Here is a 23,330-nt window from a genome sequence, read left to right on the forward strand (position 1 = left end):
TGCCTGAGTGTGCTCCTGACAGGGGGGCTGGCCCCCCCCCAGGAGGAGTGATCCAGGAGAGCAAGGTGAAGTATCACAATGATTACACAGGCCATCCCTATCCCTATTCAATGTGGGAGTAGTCTACACAAGAGCAGGAATACTATGAAGCTAGACTAACTGGGGTCTTCTTGGAGAAGGTAGTCATTATGAACACGTATTCAAATTTTCTGAGCACTCGCTTTGTGCTGGGTGTGATGCTGGGCTCCAGGGAACGCAAGAATGAGTCAGAACTGACTATCCCTCTTCTCCTCACACGATGTGTGTGTGTTTGTGTGTGTGTGTGTTGGAGTGGCGGATGGGGGGGAGATCAGACAGACATGGAAACAGATGGTGTTACAGAGTACAATAAATATCACAATAGTGGTTTTAACAAAATTGCTTTTCTGTAATTCATATTTGTGGCACAACATTTAAGACACAGCATGAACGTTTCCTCCTCTCCTTATTATATAGCTATACACTCTTCCAGCTTAGATGTGACAACTGGAACCTATTTCATAGATCCTTCCAGAACTATTCTGTGCATATACACAAAGAAATTTCCCACCCTCTTTAAACAAAAAGACAGCACTAATCAAAGTGCATTCCTCTGCACCCGGCTTTTCCCCCCTTACTTACTTTATCTTGGAAATAATTTCCTATCAGTTCATAGAAAGCTTCTTCATTTTTATTAATGGCTGTATGGCATCCTATTATATGTGTGAGCCTCGGTTTATTTAACCAGTCTCCTCTCATTGAACATTTGTTTATTTCTAATCTCAACGATTTTCCTTGCACATCCATCACCTCCACTTGTGTAAGTGTAAACATAGAAGTTCCTGGCAGTGGAATTGCCGCATCAAGGGGTCCATGCATTTAAAATATTGTTAAGTAGGATTTATAACAACGTACCCTTCCACCAGCAATGTGTGACAATGTCTGTACTCACATGGTAAGTGACCAGACTTTCCAAACCTAGCCAATCCAGTGACTGAACAATGTTCTCTCGATGTGTTAATGTGTGTTTCTCTTACTATGGGTGAGGTTGGCACTTGCCACATTTCAGAGTTACTTGTGTTTTCTTTTCTGTGGACTGTACAAATAATTTGCCTATTTTTCTATTGCACTGTGGGTGTTTATTATTTATTTGAATGTCCTCTTTACATATCAAAGACACAATCCCTTTGTCTATACGACAAGCTTCAAAAACAGGGGTTTTTGGGGTTGTTTGGAACAAGTCGCTTTTAGACAGAAATGAGAAGTTTCTGCAGGTGCTGACATTTTCTGGGCATCACAGCAGAGCTGCCCAGGGTCTAAGGGAGCAGCTGTGCCCTGTAGGGTTCTGGTGGTGGGGGGTGGGAGGTGGGGTGGGCAAGGAGTCAGTCGTTAACTCTTGCACTGAATGGAAAGGGCTCTCACAGAAGACAGTGAACTCACCATCACAGGAAGTGGGCTGGACAGTCTGGCCTGGCTCTAAGACCCTTTGCCCTTCATCTGAAATGTCTGAGGATAGACAAGAAATGGGAGGACACACCAATAGGGCTGCCAATTTCTGATCATTTAAGCCTGAATGGGTGGAGACTGCATCCAGAAATTCCAAGCAACATTACTTAATAGAAATACAAACTTTCTAGAATGTAAACACCATGAGGCCACGGTTTAAGTGCTAAATAAATAGTTGTGGAATGAAGGAAGGAACGAATGAATGAATGAATATAATCAAAGGATGTGAGAGGCAGCGTTCCTGAGCGGGGAGGGAGCCCTCTTACCCCTGCCCCTCCCTGAACGTGCTCTCTCCTCTTCTTTCCTTCATCTGAGTCAGGTCTCAGCCTCGATCATTAGGTCCTGCCCCAGCTCCCAGGGCCCAGGCTCTCCTCAGCTGTCCAGTCAACCCTCCTGTCCTTCAGTAAAACGCAAGCCCTTTTGGTCACTCCCCTTTACCTGCACTTCGAGGGCCCTCTCAATCTGCCCATTCCTCTGCTTTTCTCTCCTATAATCCTGCTCCTCACCCTCCACACCCCATGTTCCCAGCAGTAGTTATGGTCACATTTATTGAGCACTTACTGTATGTCCTCTTACATGGATCTTGCTGAAGTCTTGCAACAAACTATGAGATCTATGAGGGTGATGCTATTATTATCCTCATTTTATAGATGAGGAAACCAAGACCAGAGACCTTTAGGAGCTTATCCAAGGTCACCCAACTAGCAGATGATAGAATTGGGATTCAAAACGCACTCATTCTTTTTTTTTTTTAAAGATTTTATTTATTTATTTGACAGAGAGAGAGAGACAGCGAGAGAGGGAACACAAGCAGGAGGAGAGGAAGAGGCAGGCTTCCCACTGAGCAGGGAGCCCTACTCGGGGCTCGATCCCAGGACCCTGGGATCATGACCTGAGCCTAAGGTGGACGCTTAATGGCTGAGCCACTCAGGTGCCCCCAAAATGTACTCATTCTGACCCCCAGGGCCGTGGTACCCAACCACTGGGTACCAGTGGAGCCAACTGGTTATCAGTTTTGGGGTGTGCCATGCTCCTTTGAACTCCCTGTCCTTTGCTCATGATGGCCCCACCTGGAGGGCTCTCCTATCTACCTTCCTCTACCTGCCCAAAGTCTTGCTCATCCTTCAGAGTCTTGCTTGTAAGTCACCCGCCCCCCACCCTGCAAAGCCTTTTCTGTTTTCCCTAGGAAGAGCTAGTTGCTCACTCTTCGATTTCACAATTGAGAACTTTATGCTGTAATTATGTGGGGACCTGTCTCCCCCATCAAGCCGTGAGCCCCCCCGGGACAGGAATTGTTCTATATCTCCCTCTTGTCTAGCACAATGTCTCTAGTGCATGCTCTTAGTGCATGCTCTCTAAACATTTGGTGACCAAAGGACAGTGGCTCGAGGACTCCTCCCCAACATGCCGCTGTGAAGGTCTGTTAGGAGTCTCTGGGGGGGAAGCTGGGAGGGAGTAGGAAGTTGCAGGACCCCAAAACGAAAGGAGCCACACTGGAAGGGGCAGCTGGAGACAATTTCATTAACGTCACCACTTGTTCATGGATCAAAACTGTCCCCAGGAGATCTAGCTGGAAGGGGAGTCCCATCCTTACACCACCTCTAGAGGTCTTTGAGAAGCAGCTGTCCCACCACCCGGGGTTTTCCCCCTCTTGCAGTGCCAGGAATGAAGCCATAATGGGAAGTGATCCTGGAAGGGTCTCTGGATGCTACAGTAGGAAGTGTGGCCAGAGTTCTCATGCTCGGAGCCTGGACTGCCCCAGACAGGGCCCTTTGGACCTCAGCTACCAAGGGGTTACGTGGCTTTGGTAAGAGGGTAGTTCCGGGATGGGTGGGGACTTCCTCAGGGTGTGAGGGAAATTGCTCCATCCCTTGAACTATGGGGTAAGAACTGCCCCAGTGACTCGGGGGCCCTGTCGCTGTGCTTCTCCCTCGGTGTCTCCCTTATGCAGGAACTTATTAAGGTTCCCCAGAGTCTCAGGACAAATGCCTCAGCGTGTGGCCACTACATCCCAAAAGCTGGTGGACAGGATAGTCGAGAAGTTAGGACTAGGGGCTCTGGAGTTGGCCAGATATGGGTCCAAATCCCAGCTTACTGTGTGACCTTGGGGTATTCACTTCATCTCAAGCTCCAATTCCCTCATCTGTAAAATGAAGATAAATAAATTGAAAACATCAAAATTAAGGATTTGTTCAATGGAACAAATTTGTTCAAAGGAAGACACAATGGGCCAGTGGTTTGCCAAGTGCGCTCCCTGGACCATCAACATCACCTGAGTACTTGTTAGAAATGCAGAATCTGGGCGCCTGGGTGGCTCAGTCATTAAGTGTCTGCCTTCAGCTCAGGTCATGATCCCAGGGTCCTGGGATCGAGCCCCACATCGGGCTCCCTGCTCCGCAGGAAGCCTGCTTCTCCCTCTCCCTCTGCCTGTTGCTTGTGTTCCCTCTCTTGCTGTCTCTCAAATAAATAAATAAAATCTTAAAAAAAAAAAAAAAAAGAAATGCAGAATCTCGGGCCCCAGCCCTGCTCTACTGAGTCAGAAACTCTGGGGGGGAGGGGGGGGCGGGGCGGCTCAGTGATCTGTGTTTTAACAAGCCTTACAGAAGATTCTGGTGCATGGTAAAGTTTGAGAACCACTACCCCAGACAAACCTGACATGAGCAACATATTAGGAGACGATATTGGGAACATCAACATCCAACAAGGCATTAATACCTAAAATTTACAAGCTACTTCTGCAAATTGACAAGAAAAAGACAGGACGGGGCGCCTGGGTGGCTCAGTTGGTTAAGCAACTGCCTTCGGCTCAGATCATGATCCCGGAGTCCCTGGATCGAGTCCCGCATCGGGCTCCCTGCTCGGCGGGGAGTCTGCTTCTCCCTCTGATCCTCCCCCTCTCATGCTCTCTGTCTCCCATTCTCTCTCTCAGATAAACAAATAAAAAAAAATAAAAAAAAAAATCTTAAAAAAAAAAAAAGAAAAGAAAAAGACAGGAAACCCAATAGATGATGGGCCCAAGACATGAATGGACAGTTCACTGAAGGGGAAGCCCAAATGCCTGACAAGTGTAGAAGATTCTGAATCTCATATTATCAGAGAAATTCAAACAATGAGATGCCACCTTACATCCAAACTATAGGCAAAAATTACAGTCGGATAATGTAAAAGCAAATGAAAATGTGGGGAGACAAGCATCTTTCACATGCCACAAATAGAATTTAGTGACATTTAAAACACACATGTGATTTACTAATTCCACTTGGGTATAGGGTCCAAAGAAATTTTCACATAGGCCCATAGGGTCATGTTCAAAGATGTTCATCACAGTGTTTTTTGCGGTGAGAGGAAGTTGGAAGCCACCTGGGTGTCCATCCCTGGGGTGGGGGTGGATAAATAAAACCACGGATGCTCAGCTTGGAATGCTTTGCAGCAATTTGATGTGATAAGCTAGATATTCCCACAGCAACATGGGTTATCTTAAAACTCATATGATGGAGTGAAAAAAGAAAGCAACAGAATGAGATCTTTACACAACGCCATTCACGTAGGGTAAATACACACACAAAGCATTGTGTATTTTATGTTCAGGGCCATATATCAACACGTAGGGTGGGTGCGCACAGTGGGGAGGGGAAGGAGTGTGGGGAATGTGTGGCTAGAAGGGGGAAATAAACCAAAGAAAACATCAGAGGGCCTTAAAGGACTAATTACGATGGGATGGCCATTTGCTACAAACTGGGTATAAATCATGGAACTCTGGACCTGAAGCCCTAATAATGTTACTTTAAAATTGGTGATAATTGTACCTACCTCACGGTCTCAACATGGAAGGCTCTGTAAAGTTTTGCAAATGAACTTTAGCGATTCTGTGTGTCTCTGACATTCTCTCAGGACTCATCCCTTTTAGCCTCCAAGCCTTTACTCAGGCCGTGTTGAATGTTGTCCTTACGCTGACTTCTCTACCTCTCCAACCCTGCCATCAGGTTTCTTCAACGACCACGGACTCTCATGATGGCAGCCTGTGAAGCCTTGGGGACTTTTCATTTGGGGCTTGAACCCAGAGCCAGAGTGTCATAGAGCCGTGAGGAGCAAGTCCTATTTCCTCTTCACAAACTTCCCCAAGGGTCTTCTTACAGCCCACCCCCCACCTCAGTTCCCACCCCACTGCTCCCAGGCAAGACAGGCAGACCAAATCTGAAAGTGTTGGATGTGGAAGGGAACAGCTTTTATTGGGTGCCTATCATGTGCTGGACCCAGCACTAAGGTCTTGACTTTTGTTAGTACCCAGAACCACCCTGTGAAGTGGGAGGGGCGCACCTCATCAACAGATTAGGGAATGGAACTCACCAAGAGGTGAGAACACTAACCGGACAGGAGCCCTAGGTCTGTCTGGCTCCAGATCCAAGACCTGAACAAGCAACTTGTTCAGAGTCTTAGGGCCAGGACTGGGACCCCGATCACCTATTTCTGACTTAAGTGCCAGTAGAGAAAAACCTCTCTTTCACACTGATGATCCAATTTCTGCCATCAGGGGAGGGGCGACCCTGCCATTTAGAGCCCTAAAAAGACCCTCGACGCTATTTAGTATGGTTAGTTTGAAGTAATATCTAGGGAGAAATAGGAGATTCCCTCAAGTTTCTTCCCCTTCTTTGAACCTCAGTTTCTCAAAGCGTAAAACAGGAGGAACAGCGGTCTGTGGGCTCTGGGAATTCTTTTCTCAGTCCGCCAGCAGGTGGAGCCCACCCGTCATCCCTCCCTTGGCCTCCAGAAAGCTGCGGGAGTCGCGGGAAAGACGAGTTGTCCTGGGGCCGCGCCTGGGGTTAGTGGGACAAAGCAGGGCGCTGTCCAACCGGGTCTGGCCGAAGGGCCTGCTGAACCCCAGGCGACTGCCCAGGACTTTAGGGTCCCGCCTCCTGCAGGACATTCTCGGTATTGCAGGGCCTGGAGCCCCGAGGGTAGGGACGGACACCCCGGGGAGTGGAGGCCCGCGTCCGGTGCGAGGGGCGTCCCAGGGCCCGGGATCCCACAGGCGGGAGTGCAGGTGTGTCCCCACCGACCGCATGGGCTGCGGCTACAGGTAGTTGTCCTCAGCTGCGTCGCCCCCGCCAGGGGAGTCCCGGGCCTCCTCGTCCGTGCTTTCGTCGTCGGGGGCCAGCGCCTCGATGTCGTGCGTGATGTCGGCCAGCAGCCGGTGGAAGGCCTGCGCCTCGGGCCGCTGGGCCGCGCCGTCGTAGCTGCGTACCGCCGACGCCGACGTGGAGCTCATGCTGCGCTTGATGCGCCCGAAGCTGTCCGTGAGGATGCCACCCTCGCGGATGCCCACCCCCTCCAGGAAGCCCTCGAAGTAGCCGATGTCCTGGTCCGGGATGAAGGGCCGCATCCCTGCGGGGCCGACAGGCAGGGGGACTCCTCGAGGTTCAGCCCTCCCCCTCCCACACTGGAACCACCTTCTGCAGAGATCTGAGTTCAAATCCCCACCCCGCCGCTGGCTGGCCGTGTGGCCTTGCACAAGTTCCTCGACTCTGCTCCAGAGAATAATGACCTAATGCTCGGCACAAAGTAAATGCTCACTACAGGTTAGCTTGTTACTGTAACAGTTACATTCCCAGTTATTCGTTGTGTGATCCTCATTAAATAGCTACTCCGAGCCTTACTTTCCTCGCCTGTGAAACTGAGATAATTGCACAAGTTCTCCCGGGAGGGATGTGAGGAGGTGCTTAGCACACACACTGAGTGTCCCAGACAAGTCAGCTTGTTTGGCTTCCATCTCTACTCATTAGCTATGCGACTTCAGTACTTTACTTTGCTTCTCTGAGCCTCAGCTTCCACATCTGCAATATGGGGAGCCTCAGTTTCCTCATCTGCAATATGGGGGCAATAAGGTTCTACTTTCCAAAACTGAAGCATTCAATGGGATGATGCTTGACACAGGGTAACTGCAAAATGCCCGTTAGCTTATTAGTACTATCATTCCTGGTGCTATTATTAGCCTTCCTTACCAGCTGTGTGACCTTGGACAAGCTCCCTAGCCTCTGTGAGCCTCAGATGCCCCATGGGGTAAATGGGGAGAATCATCCCCTCACCCAGCTTTGCTATGAAGGTGAATGGTTGTATTAGTGCTCTTCTTAGGCCCTGGGACTGCAAGCAAGTCCATCCTCTGTTCTGCACCTTTCTCCTCAAAAGCACCATGGATTTCTCGATCTTGGCTTTATTGGAGGCTGAAGAATAAGAGTGAACACTTCTAGCCTGATGACTGATAGGGAATGTCATGGACCATGTAGGGGCCTTGGCAGACCTTGGGGGGGGGGGGGCGTGGTGGCAGGTGGCTCACCAAGGAGGAGGAACTTGCGCCGGTCTCCGTAGAGCTTCAGCAGGCCTGCGCAGTAGTCCTGGATGGGCAGCCCCAGCCGGTACTCCCTCAGGAGCACCGCAAACTGCTGGATCTCAGGGGGCCCCAGTTTACTCCGCAACTGTAGGGACAACATTCAAGATCAGTCCCGGGGAGCAAGCCCCACCCAACCTTTGCCTAAAAGACGCAGAGTCCTATCTGTAAGGGTATATTTGGCCAAGACCTCCCTTGAAACCCTCCCATGGCCTACTGGGGGGCATCAAGACCCTCTGGGCTGCATCTAAGCATGTGCTGTGGACTCAAGCTGCCTGAGTTCACATCCTGGCCCCTTGGTCAGCTCTGTGATCTTGGGTACGTGACAACCTCCTTGACCCTTACTTTTCTTATATGTAGTGAAGATAATGGCAGTACCTCCTACTGTGGCCATTAAGAGGATTAAAATAAATGCATAAAAAGTGCATAGAACCATGCCTGATATAGAGCAAACACTCAGTTAATGCTAGCCGATGCTAGCTAAGGCTTTCACAAGCTGGCCTCAGTTTACTCTCCTAACCTCATATCCCGCCCTGATCTTCAACATCTGCTTCAGTTATGTCCAGGATTATTCATGATTCCTGAAATACTCCCTGTGCTTTCTCCAGCCTCCGGGCCTTTGCTTGTGCTGTCCACATTGCCTGCCCCAGCTCACCGTGACCATGTAATCTTGCAACTGCTCGAGGCCCAGGCCGCTGTGGTCACTGCCGCTGCAGTGGGAGCCGTGGAAAGAGGGTGTGGACGTACCACTATAACACGCTTCAAATGTATCCTGGGAGCCATTGCTGCAGAGACAGGCAGAAAGGGGGGCCCTCACTCAGCTCCCTCCAGCTCCTCTCCCTGCAGCAGGTAGAGCTGGGAAGGCACAGCTACTGATGCTCTGGGCCTGAGGCCGCATCCTAGATCCCATTTTGGCCTCCAAGGCCCACATTGTCTGGCCCCGGCTGCCTCTGTTGCCTCATCGCACCCTTGCTCTGCATGCTCAGGCCACTCTGCCTTCTCTCTTCTCCTCTAATACTCCAAGTGCCTCTCCACCCCCGGGCCTTTGCACATGCTGTTCCCTCTAACTCTTATTCATCACTGGAGCTTAAATGTCACCTTCTCGACAAAGTTTTCCCTGACCCCCTCTCCCAATGACTGGGTTAGATCCTCTGTCAAATGTGGTCACAAACCCATAAGTCTAGCCATGACATGAGAGGCCTTTCCAGATCCCCCCATCAATGTCCATGGCCGCCTCTTGGCTTCTCCTCAAATGCACCAAGCTTCATCTTGCTTCAGAATCCTTGCACTGTCTGCCCCTATGCCTGGGGCCCTCTTCCCTTTTCCTCCTCTGGGTCTCAGTTCAAGTGTCATCAGCTCTGAGAGGCCCTCCGGACTCCCCAGATGAGGAAGGCTCCCACGGCCTCTCTCTCAGTACCGTGAGGTGCTTATTCTCTTTCGTGCTTATCATTAATGCTTATTTCTATTAAATCATGATTTCATTGTCTCCTGTACTAGACACTGTGCTTGTGCCATAAACCATGCAAAAGCAGGGACGTTGCTTTCTTCCTTGTTAAGTACCTGCCCTGTGCCAAGCACAGGTCTCATCCTTGTCTTGCTCCCCACTGTAACCCTAGCACACAGCACAGTCTCTGGCGCATGATAGGTACTCAGGAAATCTTGCTTAATAAAAACTCAACCTGGGGTACCTGAGTGGCTCAGTCGGTTAAGCATCTGACTCTTGATTTCAGCTCAGGTCACGATCTCACGGTTGTGGGATGGAGCCACACATTGGGCTCCAAGCTTAGCTCGGAGTCTGCTTGGGATTCCCTCTCTCTCTCACCCTCTGCCCCTCCCCCTGCTCATGCACACACACGCTCTCTCTCAAAATGAATAAATAAAATCTTTTTTAGAATAAAAGATTCTCTCTCCCTCTGCCCCTCCCCCTGCTCTCTCTCTCAAAAAAAAAAAAATTTTTTTTTTACCTAAAATAAAGATCAACCTGCCTCCTGGTTTCTAAATTGTTCCAGAACCATCTTGCGTTATTACCTACAGAAAAGCAGGATAGCATAGTGGTTAGGGGATGTGGACCTGGAGCTAGCCTGCTCAGGTTCAAACCTCAGGCCTACAACTTACTAGCTGCTTGACCCTGAGCAAGCTGCTTAGCTTCTCTATTCCTCAGTTTCTCCATCTGTAAAGTGGGATGACAAAAACTGATGTCACAAGAATTAGAGGAATCTATTCATATGGCACTTAGAGTCATGGACTACAAGCAATAAATAAACAATAGCCACTGTAATGTTGCTACATTGATTTTTTTAAAAAATGCAGCACTTGGGGGCACCTGGCTGGCTCAGTCGGTAGAGCATGTGACTCTTGATCTTGGGCTCATGAGTTCAAGCCCCATGTTGGGGGTAAAGTTTACTTGAAAAAAAAATGAAGTGCTTTATCGAACAGCACTAGGCACACAGCAAGCTCAAAGGTTAGTCATTATCATGATTGCCATCTCTCCGGGGGATATCATCAGGTTGTTTAAGGACTGGCCCAAGAGCACACAGTATTAAGAAGGCGAATATAGGGCGCCTGGGTGGCTCAGTTGGTTAAGCGACTGCCTTCGGCTCAGGGCATGATCCTGGAGTCCCTGGATCGAGTCCCGCATCGGGCTCTCTGCTCGGCAGGGAGCCTGCTTCTGCCTCTGACCCTCCCCGCTCTCATGTGCTCTCTCTCATTCTCTTTCTCTCAAATAAATAAATAAAATCTTTAAAAAAAAAAAAAAAAGAAGGCGAATATATTGCCACCAAAGAGGAAAAAAAAAAGTAAGGCGTATATTACTGGCAGAGATTGCTACCTGTCAAGTCTAGACCTTAGCAGAACCAGCATGACCCACTTGTTCCAGTTTGCCTAGGACTTCCCTGGTGTTTGTACTGAAATTCCCATGTCCTGGGAATCCCCCCCCCCCCCCCCCCCAGTGCTGGAGGCAGGGGTTGGTCATACTAAACAGAACCCTGGACAATGTTCCCAGGTGGGTTTGTTAATGCGGCACTCCCAGACTTGCGGGCAGCTCGTGGTGGCCATGTGACCAAGTTCTGGCCAATGCAACACAAGCAGAGGCATGAGGTGGGACTCCCAGCAAAGCTCTTTACTGAGCCCCCTGGCAGGCCACTGCGATGACTGGAGCTATGACCATCATCTTGGTCCATGAGGTGACTTTGAGGATGGGAGCAAGCGCCAAGGAGTGGGGAGAAGAGAAGCCTGGACCCCTGCTGACCATAAGGCCATAAACTCCTGGTTTATTTTATAAAGAAATAAGGTGGGAAAAAGCTATCTTGTTTAAAGCTCTATCTTTTTTTAGGGTTTTCTACTATATGGAATTAAAACTAAAGTAAACCAAAATTATTTTTTGATATTAGCTGTGGTTTGGGCTCTGCAGGCCACTGTGTCTGGATGACGAGCAGAGATCTGCAGGCCTACATGGGCCCAGTTCTGGGTTCTGGCTCTCCCCTGGGCCTGTCAGAGTCTGGGTCTGGATCCTCTGAGCTCACTGAAGCCCACAGAGATCAGTTTACCTATGCCCTCCCCCCACCAGGGCCCAGGGCATCAGCACAAATCGAGGTGAGGTCATCTTCTCCCACCCTCTCTTGCCCACGGGGGGCTCAAGAATGCCCAGAAGAGTGACCCGGTTTGTGCAGGGGTGTAGGAGGGGGGCAGGGTGGTACCCACAAGGAGCTGCAGCAGCTGAAGTCGGCGTCGTAGGCGTAAGTCCCATCCGTGCGGCAGCTCTCACCTGGGGTCAGGAGACAGAGGGGCGGTTAGAGGCAGCAGACCAGGGACCAACACCCCCAGCTCCCTGAGGCCCCAGCCTCAGCCCCTCCCTGTGGTTGGGATGGTGGCTGGAGCATGGATGACCTTGTAGGCAACCGTAAGCGTGTTAGCTTTTACCCTGAGTGAAATTAGGCAGCCACTGGAAGATTTTGACCATGATTCCTACCCCCACCACCAACACACAGCCAACCCTGGGCAACTCACCTCCTCTCTCCTGGCCCTCAACTTCCCCAAGGTTGGGACAATACCACCTTCCTGCCTGCCTCATGGGGGTCTTGGGAATAGCAGGTGAGGAAACAGGTGAGGTAATGTTTTGAAAACTGTGTTTGAGGCAAGGAAAAAAAAAAGAACTTTGAGGGAAAGAACCTCAAATCTTGAGAGGATAGAAGCACCATTTACAGAGGACTTGCTCTCTACCTAGCCCTGTTACCTCTCTGAATCCACTAACCTTACCCTTCTGATCTTGGCTCACTCAGTGTCACTTCCCCACCACACCCCCCTGACTTCCCAGGTGAGGCCGGTTCCTCAGTCTGTGTTCTCAGAGTACAACATGTGGCTACATTTTCCTTGTGTAACTATGTAATTACTGTGGGCTACCTCAGCAAAGCAAGCCTTGTGAGAGCAGGGCCACGTCTGGTTCTGCTCCCCGGTACATCCTGCTGATAGCAGATGCTTCAGTAAATATTTGTTGAATAGAATGAATTTGTTGAAATACTTGTTGACTTATCTCATTAATTTACCCATCATCCTGTGAGAGTTGATGAACCATCCCAACTTCCCAATAACCGCAGTTCCCACGGATGGGAGCGCCTCCAGGAGGAAAGAGCTCTGTTGCTGGAGCTATGCAAACAGGGAGCACACTGAGGGGGCTGTGACTGAGGAAAGTCACTTAGTGGCCTGGAAAGTAGCATGGGAGGATCTGCAGGTAGAAGCTTTAGAAATCAGACAGAGCTGGGTTTGAATCCCGACTCTCCCACTTACTCGCTGAGTAAGACCCTGAGCAATTTATTGACTACTCTGAGCCTTAATGTCCTCATCGATAAAACTGGAATCATAAGGCTTCAGAGAGTTCTTTCATCTACTCAAAAAACACTTGTCGAGCATCTGTGGTGTCCCTAGTCCTGTGCTAGGCACAGGGGATACAGTGGCAAATAGGACCCGACAAGGTCGCTATGGGGATTAAATAAGACTTGGCACATTGGTACTGTGCTTGGCACATAGTTGGTGCTCAATAAATGCCTCTATTAGCTCATTCTCATTCTAGCCCTTGATTGCATTCAAGGGTGGGTCTGGAAATCTTGGTTTTGACCTAGATTCCTAGTGGAGCTAGACAGCTCAGTCAATAGACAATGCATGCGCCTGGATTTCTGCAAAGCAAGGACATCAAAAATGAAAGCGGGGGAAAAAGTTCAGCTTTGAGGGGCTCATTCTGAATCTGGCAACCAGAATATCTGTGAAGAAGCTAAGTTTGAGGTCATAATGAAAACTGACATTTTATTTTAACTACATAAGGGCAGCAGGGTTGGGGGAGGACACTGTAATTGTGGTAGAGATCAGGACCCCTAAAGGCGTTCATTGGCCCTGAGTCCTGGGGCAGCCCCCCTCCCCGGCCTTTGGGATGTTTCACAGCGGGGGGCGGGGGGCGGGGGGCAGCCAGTTCCAGTACTCACTGCGACTGCAGAGCCACGGCCGCTCGGGCGTGGACGTGTAGTGGTAGCCAGCCCGGTCCACGCACTCAATGCTCTGGTCCCCGTAGATGATCTGGAAGACCTGACAGATGAGGGCACAGGACTCCTCGGCAGCATCCTGGCCCAGGGAGGAGGACAGAGCGCTCAGGCCTCTCCAGTGCTCAGGACACCCCTGCCCCCTTAAACAGTGTGAGGAGGCTCGGAGGGCCACACACACACCTATGGGCACCTTTAAATCAACTTGGAGGGCATTCCCCATCAAAATTGTATGGCCATCCTCTGGATCTTGAACTCTGTAATAGAGTCCAGCAGCAACTCTGTCTTCTGCTCTGAAAAATGCATCCCAGATTTCTAGGGGATTCATAGGACCTTCTAAAGTTTATCTAAAATAAGCCCTAGGGGCACCTGGGCGGCTCAGTTGGTTAAGCATCCAACTCTTGATCTCAGCTCAGGTCTCTATCTCACAGTCATGAGTTCAAGCCCAATGTTGGGCTCCATGCTGGGTGTGGAGCCTATTAAAAAAAAATAATAATAATAAAATAAAATAAAATAAAATAAGATAAAATAAGCCCTAGTTTAAATTCCGGTAGGAAGTTGAGGCTCAGAGAGGTGAAATGATTAGCCAAGACTAGAACCCAGGACTCCTGATACCTACTAGGAGGAGGAAGAATTACATGTATGAAAATTTTAGGCTCAACATAGTTACTACTACTGGATGCCATATTTAGATATGAGCTTTCTGGCACCCAGGGCAATAATGGAAGTAGGATGAATACATAAACTTCAGTCTCTGATAGGAGGCAGGAATTTCAATTCTTGGGTGAAAGTTTCTTGAGACTGCAAATTTGAAGAGGAATTTGCCTTTCTAATTTACCTCTTTATGTCTTTTTTTTTTTAAGATTTTATTTATTCATTTGAGACATAGAGATATATATAGAGAGAGAGAAAAAAAAAAAGCATGAGCAGGGAGAGAGGCAGAGGGAGAGGGAGAAGCAGGCTCCTCGCTGAGCCAGGAGCCCGATGTGGGGCTCGATCCCAGGACCCTGGGGTCATGACCTGAGCCAAAGGCAGACACTTAACCATGTGAGCCACCCAGGTGCCCCTACCTCTTTATGTCTTTAAGCAAGAGATTCAGAAAGACAATCACTGATGAGACCATCTTCATGGTACCATTTCCTATTTTGTGCCTCTAAAAAGCCCGGGGTATGAATTAAAATGTAACCCAGGAGAGGCAGGATTGATCCTTACAATAACCCTACAAAATAGACAGGGGAGAGAGTATCCTTCTTTTATAGTTAAAAGCACTGAGGCTTAGAGTGGCTAGGTGACTCTTCCAGCTCACACAGCAAGTTCTTAGCATTAATTACTATTGGCACTCAGGTTTTTTGATTCTAACTCCTGTGCCCTCCTTGGGACCACAAGTCCTTGGATAGGAGGCCAGAGAATCAGATACTCCTGAAAAACAGCTCTTCATAGGATAGGACTAATTCTCATTTAGCCCTATTTTAGGCACTGGGCCAGACTCTGAGGTCTCAGGGGTGAATTAGATGAGGTCTGTACCCTCAAGCCCTCACGGTCCAGTGAGATAGACAGGGAGCACTGTTCCCTCTGCTTGGAATTCATTTTCCTACCAATTCACCTTGCTGACTCCTTCCTCCCCTTCACATTTCAATTTAAAAGGCACAAACTCACTTTCTCTATGGAAAATGGATCTCCTCCCTCATTTCACTGCAATCTGTTTGTTTTCTTCTTGGTCCCCATCACAAGGTATAGGAATATAATACGCATCACTTCATCCATTCATTCAATATTTATCACGTGCCAGGCACTGTTTTAGGTGTCAGAGATACCATAGTGAACCATCCAGAATGCACAGGTCTCTTGGCACTCTACAAGGAGACCAGTCTGGCTGGAATGAAGTGCAGAAAGGGGGACCTAGAAAGAGATGAGGCCAGAGAGGAAATGGGCTTTAGCCACCACGATAAGGTGGGAGGCCTTATAAGCAGTTGTAAGGACATTAGCTCTTACTCTGAGTGAAATGGGGAGCCACGGCGAGATTTTGAGCCGTGATATGATGAGACTTATGTGTTAACGGGACTGCTCTGACTGTGGGGGGATCAGGTTATAAGCAAGAGCCGAATCTGTGGTCTAAATGCATGATCTGGATGATAGAAGATGGGGCGTGGACCTGGGTCGGGACAGTGGAGGGTGGGGAGAAGTACATAGGCTTGGGATAGATTTTAAAAATAAGGCAAACAGGATTTGTTGATGGAATGGATATGTGTTGTGTGAGAGCAAGATGAGTCACAGATCACTGCCAGGTTTTGATCTGCAGGAGGGAAGGACAGAGCTGCCATTAATCAACACAGGGAGACCAAGGGAGGAGCAGGTTTGGGGGAGAAGATTGGGCGCTTAGCTTTGGATGTGTTAAGTTTGAGATGGTCATTAGCCCACCGTATGGAGAGGCCGATTGGAGAAACATGCCTGGAGATTTGCTGAGAGATAAAATTTGGAGTTCTCAGTGTTTTAAATGCCATAAGACTGTTTTGTTCACTAGGGTACTACAGGGTGGGGGGAGGGGTTGGGGGCCCTGGGCCAGAGGAAAAGTTTAGACAACTCAGGACTTGATGGTGTCTGCTAGATTGAGCTCCCGAAGGGAGGGCACTAAATATGTCTTTGCTCATCTCTGCATCCATAGCACTTAGCCCAATGCCTAGGACAAAGCTGGTGCTCAGTAGAGATGGTCAAATGAATAAAAGCAAGGGTGAATATGGACAATGGGGGCGAGGGGAGGAAAGGCAACAATGGAAGGCTTCTGCCTTGGATGACTGCCATAGTTAACAAGAGTACAGGCTTGAGGGCGCCTGGGTGGCTCAGTCGGTTAGGCGACTGCCTTCGGCTCAGGTCATGATCCTGGAGTCCCGGAATCGAGTCCCGCATCGGGCTCCCTGCTCGGCGGGGAACCTGCTTCTCCCTCTGACCCTCCCCCATCTCGTGCTCTCTCTCTCTGTCTCATTCTTTCTCTCAAATAAATAAATAAAATCTTTTTAAAAAATAAAATAAAAAATAAAAATAAAAATAAATAGGGCGCCTGGGTGGCTCAGTTGGTTAAGCGACTGCCTTCGGCTCAGGTCATGATCCTGGAGTCCCGGGATCGAGTCCCGCATCGGGCTCCCTGCTCGGCAGGGAGTCTGCTTCTCCCTCTGACCCTCCTCCCTCTCATGCTCTCTGTCTCTCATTCTCTCTGTCTCAAATAAATAAATAAATAAAAATCTTAAAAAAAAAAAGAGTACAGGCTTGAACTTCCCTGGTCTCTGTTGAAACCACCGCCTGGTTCCTGGGTGACCTTCCACGAGTTACTTAGCCTCTGGATCTCACTTTCCTCCTCTCTAGAATGAGGAGGCTTGTAATGTTTGCCTCTAGGGGTAGTGAGAGAATGAAATGTGTTAATGCTGGTTCCTTGCCTGGCATGTGTTGGCATTCCATTCGTGCTGGTAATGAGTGTCCCCTGATTGCTACCGTGGTAGTGCGGACATTGACAAGGCGGGAGAAAGCAGGGCTGGAGGAGGGGTTCGATCCCGTCTGTTTGGGCTGTTTTGAGTTTCCATCCCATTGGGATGGCAAGGGGGAGGTGTCCAGGCCGGGGATTAGAAGCCCTTTGGCGTCGTGGATACACAGGTAGTACCTGAAGTCCTAGGTAGGGCCTCAGGAGGGGGAAGGAAAGACTCCAGGAACGGAGCGGGCTGGGGTGGAGAGCGACGCCTTCCAACCCCGGACGCGGCCGGGAGGCGGGGCGCGGGGGCTCCGGGTGCCCTCGGGCTCACCCTGTTGGCCACAGCCAGGATGACAAGGTTGCAGTAGGCGTCGGGGCTGGGGTCCTGCGGGTCGAGCGGGTTGGAGCCCGGGTGGCGCCGCTCCCAGCTGCCGCCGCCGCCGCCGCCCGCCTGCCTCCGCTCCCAGCTGCCGCCCGGCTTGCCCGCGCCGCCGCCGCCGCCGCCGCCGCCGCCGCCGCCGTGCCTCCGCTCCCAGCTGCCGCTGAACGTCTGCCGCCGCTCCCAGCTGCCCGACGCCCGCGCCCCGGCGCGCTGGCGCTCCAGGCTGCCGCCGCCGCCGCCCCCGGCCCGGGCCTCTGCGCCCGCGCCCCCGCCCCACGCCATCCGCCAGTCCAGGCTGCAGATGGTGTGGCGCCGCTCCGTGGTGCCCCCCCGCCGCTTCTCGGGCGCCGCGCCCGGCGGGCCCGGGTCGCGCCCTGCGCCGCCGGGGCTGGCGTCTACGCCGGCTGGCACCGGGTCCACGCCCAGACCTAGGAGAGGCGGGACGGCGGTCAGGAGATCCGGGCTAAGAGCCCCCTCCCGAGACCAGCTGCGGACCAGCGGCGCCTGGCCCCACGTCTGCCTTCAAAGTCTCGAGGCCAGATCCGCCCCCCGCGTTGTCCTTACTTTTGGGGCCCGCCCCCGGCCTCGGCTCCACCCTAGTCTTGCTTGCGGTCTGACCTGTCCCCCCATCACTCCAGCCAGGAGCTCCGCCTCCTCGGCATATGGTCACGCCCCCAGCTCAGACTCCGCCCCTCGCCCGAGCTCTGGGCGCGCCTCTGTCTTGCTCAGCTTCACCGCGCGCTTTAACTTCAAGTCCCAGAATTTGGGCTCCTCCAGCCTTCCCAGCCCCGCTACCTGGCCTCAGGCTGGTGGCTCAAGCCGTCCACCCTTCAAACTCAACCTCAACCTGGGCCCGCGTCTTCTTGCGTATGGCCATGGCCTGCTCTTAGTCTCGGGGTGGTGTGGTTGGCCTTTTCCATCACACACCATCCACCCTCAGCAACCCACCCCCTCCCCACCCCAGGTCATTCCTTTCCCAAAACTAGACGCTGGGCCCTTTCTCTCCGCGTTCACCTCCCGGCCCTGCCCCGCCCGCTGTACCGGTCTTAAGCACCAGCAGGTGCAGCGCGTCGTCCTGCAGGTAGGAGGCGGCGGCGATCTCATGCGTGGGGATACGCAGGATTAGCTCCTCGTTGTCGCGCCAGGTGAGCAGCAGGCAGCGGGCCGACAGGCTCAGGATACTGTCCTGCTCCGCTGTGGTCTTCAGCGGCAGCTCCTTCAACTGCTGCAGGGGGTTCGGATCTCTTGGGTCCCCGAGGGGCTCGGGTGGGAGAGGAAGAAGAGGACAAGACCCAGCCCTAACCCTCCCCAGGGCCTCACCCTGGCCGTGTCCAGCAGCTGCAGGAGCTCGTCGCGGCTGGAGGGGTTCAGTGAGGAGGTAACCCAGGTGAGGTGGCCCAGGAACTGGACAGGAAATGGGAGGTAGGGGTGGGAGAAGGGCACAGAGAGGTCACCTTGAAGCCTTGGATAACCCAGAACCCCTCACTGACCCAGTGAATATAGACTGAAGTAGAAATACCTGAATTGATCATAACCTGATGATAGCTATTAAGGTGGTCACAGAAGCCAGACCCCAAAAAATGATGCCCCAAATCAATATAATAATTCTTCATTCTTAGTTAAAACTTAATGTCATCCCGAACTTTAATGTTATTCAATGTAAGAAATTAACTTTATTTTTAGTTTTGTTCTTCTAGGTGAATTCCACCAATCAAACCTTTTTCTTCTTTTATTCTCTATGAAATTTCAGTCCCCAATATTTAAGTGGATTTATTAGTTAGCTTTAGCCCTCCATATATGGTAAAATACAAGACGCCAGTTAAATTTGAATTCCACATAAACAGTGAATACTTTAAACAAAATTTTTTAAAGTATTTTTAGTCCCATGTAGTATTTAGGACATATTAATACTAAACAAGTACTCGTTGCTTTTCTGAAATTCACACTTAACTGGGCAGCCTGTTTTTGCCAAATCTAACACTCCTACCCCCATATCAATCTTCCTTGGGTAATGAGCATTCTCCATTGCTCCTTCATGGTGCTCATGAAACAGTAGTAAAACCCTTGAGGGACCTTAGTCCCCTCTGGCTTGCTGAACTGGGTTCCTATAACAAGTTCATATGAGTAGCAACAACATTACTGTGGTAAAACCTCACAGGAAGGTATGGCTTTTCCCATCTGCTCTCTCCTGTGAGTAGGTTTTGAGCCCTGTGTTGAAATGGAAACACTGAGGCTGAGTGGGTGGAGGTCATTTGCTGAGGGTCCACAGCATAAGGCAGGAGTTGGCTGTCATGAACCCAAGTCTCTTTGCTCTGAGCCTCCCCTGTGTGAGACCGGGCTGGTCAGGGCTTGGTGTGAGAGAGAGGTACAGTCTCTCCTGATGGGATCCAGAACACACTACCCCCAAATATGGCACGTTGGCATATTGAATATCTTAAGCTTGAAGGAGTTGAAGAAAATGGTAGAAGCAGGAAGGTTACTCTGACCTTCCCCCACCCCTCTTCCCCAAAAGCAGGAGAAAAATCTCCCACCTGAAAAGTACCCTCCCTGTACCTGGAGGGAGACCTCCTCTCACCAGACACAGGGAATTTAGGGCTGAGAAGGCTGTAAAAACAAACCTTGTTATTTCTTCACCTTTTACTCCCCTAGCCCAAACCCTTCTGCCTTGTCAGCTCTTCATAAATTTAGTGTCAAAAAGATATAAAAGCTTCCTGCTCTGGTCACTTCTTTGGGTCTTCATTCCCCTGTGAAAGCTCTCATGGACATGTAACCATTTAATAAAATGTGCACACTTTTCTCCTGTTCATCTGTGTTTGTTGGCCTCATTTTCAGACCCAGCCAGGGACCCTAAGAGAGTTAAGGAAAACCTTACCCCTCCTTTACTCCTCACCCCAAGATTCTGCCCACCCTTCTCCTCACCCTACACATACCTTGACCTCTTTCTCCAGATAGTCACACAGCAGAATCTGAGGGTCGATGAGGTAGTCAGGGGGGTAAAGGGGCATCGAGTGCAGGGGCCGGCGACTCACACTGGTCCGAAAGGCAGCCCGGCGCCCAGCCTTGGGGAACACCAGCCTCCGGATGGGGGATACAAAGCCCTGGGGGGCGGGAGGCAGGGAGATGTGGGGGGGAACAACAGTAACAACAGCAACTGGCTTTATTGAGCACTTCCGCATTCGGCATTTTACTTACTTACCTAGTACCTAATTTAATTCTCATAGACTCTGCAGAAGGGGTACCTCTGTGATCCCCATTTTACAGATGGAGAAACTAAGCCTCAGAGAGATTCCCTCTCTCGGTGTGTCTCTCTCTGTCAAATAATTAAAATCTTTAAAAATAAAATAAAATAAACACCCAGGTGAGGGCAGAGGGCGTGCTAAGGCCCAGGCCCAGGCCCAGACTGAAGGACTGGGGCAAGTAAGAAAAATATTAAGAGTCAATGTGGCTCAGTGGTGAGTGCACAGGTATTTGTCATGCTATTCTCTGTGCTTTCCCCCAAATTAGAAATGGCCAGTAAGTACGTTTAAGGAGAATCCAGCAGACACCTGCACAAAAAATGGCCTACAGCAAGATTCAAGAAGCCAGTTCTAGACTCCAATGCAGCCCAACAGAATCTAAATCTCGCAGGAAAGTGTGAGCACCATTTTAGAGCAGTTCTCTGTGAATATGGCTCCTGGGTCAGCAGTGGCAGCACTGAGGAACTTAAGAGAAATGCATATTCTCCCATTCCATCCTAGATCTACTGGATCAGAGCTTGGGTGTGAAACCCAATGATCTATGTTTTAACAAGCACTCCAGGTGATTCTGATACAGGCCCAGCTCATATTTTAAAACCAGTATCTTGGAGCCTAGATGAAGTATCTGGAAGCTCTGAGAAATGAGAACAAATGATCTGGGAAAGGGTATTCCAGGCAGATGTTCCAGGCACATATTTTGCACGTGCAAACCCCTGGGGCTGGCTGAGCATGAGCCTGGGGAAGATGCACGTGGTCTATTGCAGCTGAATGATGAGATGAATGAGCCATAGAGGGCCTGAATGCCAGCTATGGAGCTGGGACTTGATTCTGTGTATGTGAGTGTGTGTGTGTGTATGGAGTGGAGAGCTAAATGTTTTGTCTGTGGCCTTTAATGATCCAGCCCTGCCCACCTCTCCAGCCTCATTTTATGCACCCCCGCACTGCCCCACCCCGCCCCTTGCTCCTGCCCTCCAGCTACAGGGCCATCTTTCCAGTCCTCCCTACTTGCTCTGTTCCTTCCCATTGCAGAGCTTTTGCACATGCTGTTCCTCTGCCTGAAATGCTCTTCCCTACTCCCTTTTCTTCCACCCATCAGATCTCAGCTCAAACTGACCAGTCTAGGGTTAGGTCCCCTAATATTCTATATCCCAGCACTGTGTATGGAGTCTCTTATGCAATTTTATATTCATTGCTTTTTTAAAAAAGAATTAAGAGTTGCTTTCCCCACTAGAATGTGAGCTCCAGGGAGGGAGCGGAGACCTTGTCTGACTTTGCTCACCACTGTATCATCACCAGTACCAGGCACCATGCTTGGCACATAATAAGGGTTCAGTAAATATCTAGAGAAGGGATAAACCCAGAGAGAAGCAGCACTATGTCTTGACTCTCTTCTGAGCCCTCATGATTCACATGGGAGCCCTTTAGACCAGCCTGACCTCAGTTTCTTGGAGGAAGAGAGCTGGGTGGCGGTGGGAGTTGGAATCTGAGGGACCCCCTGAATAGCAAAGACAACCAGGTGAGGTGCCCAAGGAACCAGACTAGAAAACTGACGGTAAGGAGGGGTGAGGATCTATGGGGTAAGGGGGATGACCCTCAGGCTGAGGCCTTCGGAGAAGAGCTGTTCTGGCATAAAGATGGGGAGGGGGCAGGCTAGGCTGGAACCCAGCAGGGGAGCAGGTAGGTGTCTCAACCTGGATAGGCAGCTTTATAGCACAGAATTGCCCTGGCTGAGCTCCTTCTGTCGGGGGAGGTAAGGAGCAGGGGAATGTGTCTATTCTGTGTTTGTCTCTCAGTGTGAGGAGCCCCCAGGAAAGCCATGGAAGCAGGTTGGTAGTATCTCCCAAAACAATCTGGCTGGCTGGGTTTCCCCGGAAGGTGCCTGTCTGTCTATTCATTCCAGGGATGGCAGACGCCGCTTGTGAGTGGGGAGACAGGTTAGGGAGCTTGAGTCCAAATGTCTGACTGCCCAAGGGTGGGAAGGACAGTCTTTTCTGATGAGAAGAAAGACTCTACGCATGCCACTCACTGCCCCTCACCCCCACCCCAGGCCTCCCACTTTACCAGCTCCATGGACATTTCTTTCCCCCGCATCCCTCCCAACTTCCCACCTACCTTTTTCCCTTTCTTGACTTCATATTCCATGGTGAAGCGTCTCCTCTACTCTTGCCACCCTCCTGACCATCTCCTCCACCCTCTCCCCCCTACGCAGTTCCTTTGTTCTTTTTCCTGCCTGGTCGGAAACTCCACCAGCCCCGGAGTTCCTGCCGCTCCCGTCTGATAGTGAGCAGAGGTGGGGGGCCGGAGGCGAGTGGAGGATGCAGGCTTGGGCCCCTCCAGCTGAAGAGTGGAAGGAAGCCCAGCCAGAACAACCTACCCGGGGAGAAGGCCTCAAGCCTCCCTCCAAAAGACTTGCTGTTGAGGGGGCTTGGGAACCGAGTAAGGCTGGGGAAGGGCCCCCCAGTTTGGAGTCTGAGAATCCCGAATTCCAACCGTACTTCTGCCACTGACCTTGTTGTGTGACCTTGGCAAGACAAGTAATTCGCTCTTGTACAGCCTCGGTTGCCCCCTCCTCTCTATGAAGTAGGAATAAACATCGCCTCCCTCTCTGGCTGCTGTGGTGAGAAATAAATACAAGAGTGGATAGGAAAATGCTTCCTAAACTATAGAATATTGTGTCCAAGCAAGTTATGATTTTAAAAATTAATCATTACCATTAAGGGAGGCAGTATTCATAGGGTTCGAGGATAGGTTGCCTGAGTTTGAATCCTGATTTTATCACTTACTAGGGTGATGACCTTGGGCAAGTCCCTTACCCGCTTGTTTC

The 23,330-nt window shown here is 50.5% G+C and overlaps 1 protein-coding gene across 3 annotated transcripts; it reads right to left on the bottom strand.

The window, feature by feature from the left end:
• Window positions 1-4,487: 4,487 nt before the first annotated feature.
• Window positions 4,488-22,751, bottom strand: CCM2L (CCM2 like scaffold protein). 3 transcript variants are annotated; one of them, XM_045885554.3, is made up of 10 exons: window positions 22,619-22,751; window positions 20,201-20,368; window positions 18,591-18,674; window positions 18,312-18,495; window positions 17,220-17,698; window positions 13,378-13,513; window positions 11,606-11,669; window positions 8,562-8,691; window positions 7,856-7,994; window positions 4,491-6,906 (listed from the first exon to the last, which is right to left on the bottom strand). In XM_045885554.3, exons 1-10 carry the CDS (start codon window positions 22,646-22,648, stop codon window positions 6,596-6,598), a joined length of 1,725 nt encoding a protein of 574 aa, XP_045741510.1. In that variant the 5' UTR covers window positions 22,649-22,751; the 3' UTR covers window positions 4,491-6,595. The 3 variants fall into 3 exon arrangements, with proteins under 3 accessions (XP_064429034.1, XP_045741510.1, XP_064429033.1); XM_064572963.1 differs by lacking the exon at window positions 4,491-6,906 and adding an exon at window positions 6,916-7,742; XM_064572964.1 differs by lacking the exon at window positions 18,591-18,674 and having other exon boundaries at window positions 4,488-6,906.
• Window positions 22,752-23,330: the final 579 nt, after the last annotated feature.

The sequence above is a fragment of the Mirounga angustirostris genome, unplaced genomic scaffold (genome assembly GCF_029215605.1).
Source record: "Mirounga angustirostris isolate CCGP_5_RB_7025 unplaced genomic scaffold, mMirAng1.0.hap1 SCAF_10, whole genome shotgun sequence".
Classification (NCBI taxonomy): Eukaryota; Metazoa; Chordata; class Mammalia; order Carnivora; family Phocidae; genus Mirounga; species Mirounga angustirostris.

What these genes read in the sequence shown, in the direction of transcription:
- CCM2L (XM_045885554.3), bottom strand. Translation starts at nt 22,648, where the DNA reads ATGGAATATGAAGTCAAGAAAGGGAAAAAG. An exon ending in ATCTGGAGAAAGAGGTCAAG is followed by an intron (nt 18,675 to 20,200) that starts GTATGTGTAGGG and finishes TTTCCTGTCCAG; the next exon opens with TTCCTGGGCCACCTCACCTG. An exon ending in TGCAAGATTACATGGTCACG is followed by an intron (nt 7,995 to 8,561) that starts GTGAGCTGGGGC and finishes TTGTCCCTACAG; the next exon opens with TTGCGGAGTAAACTGGGGCC.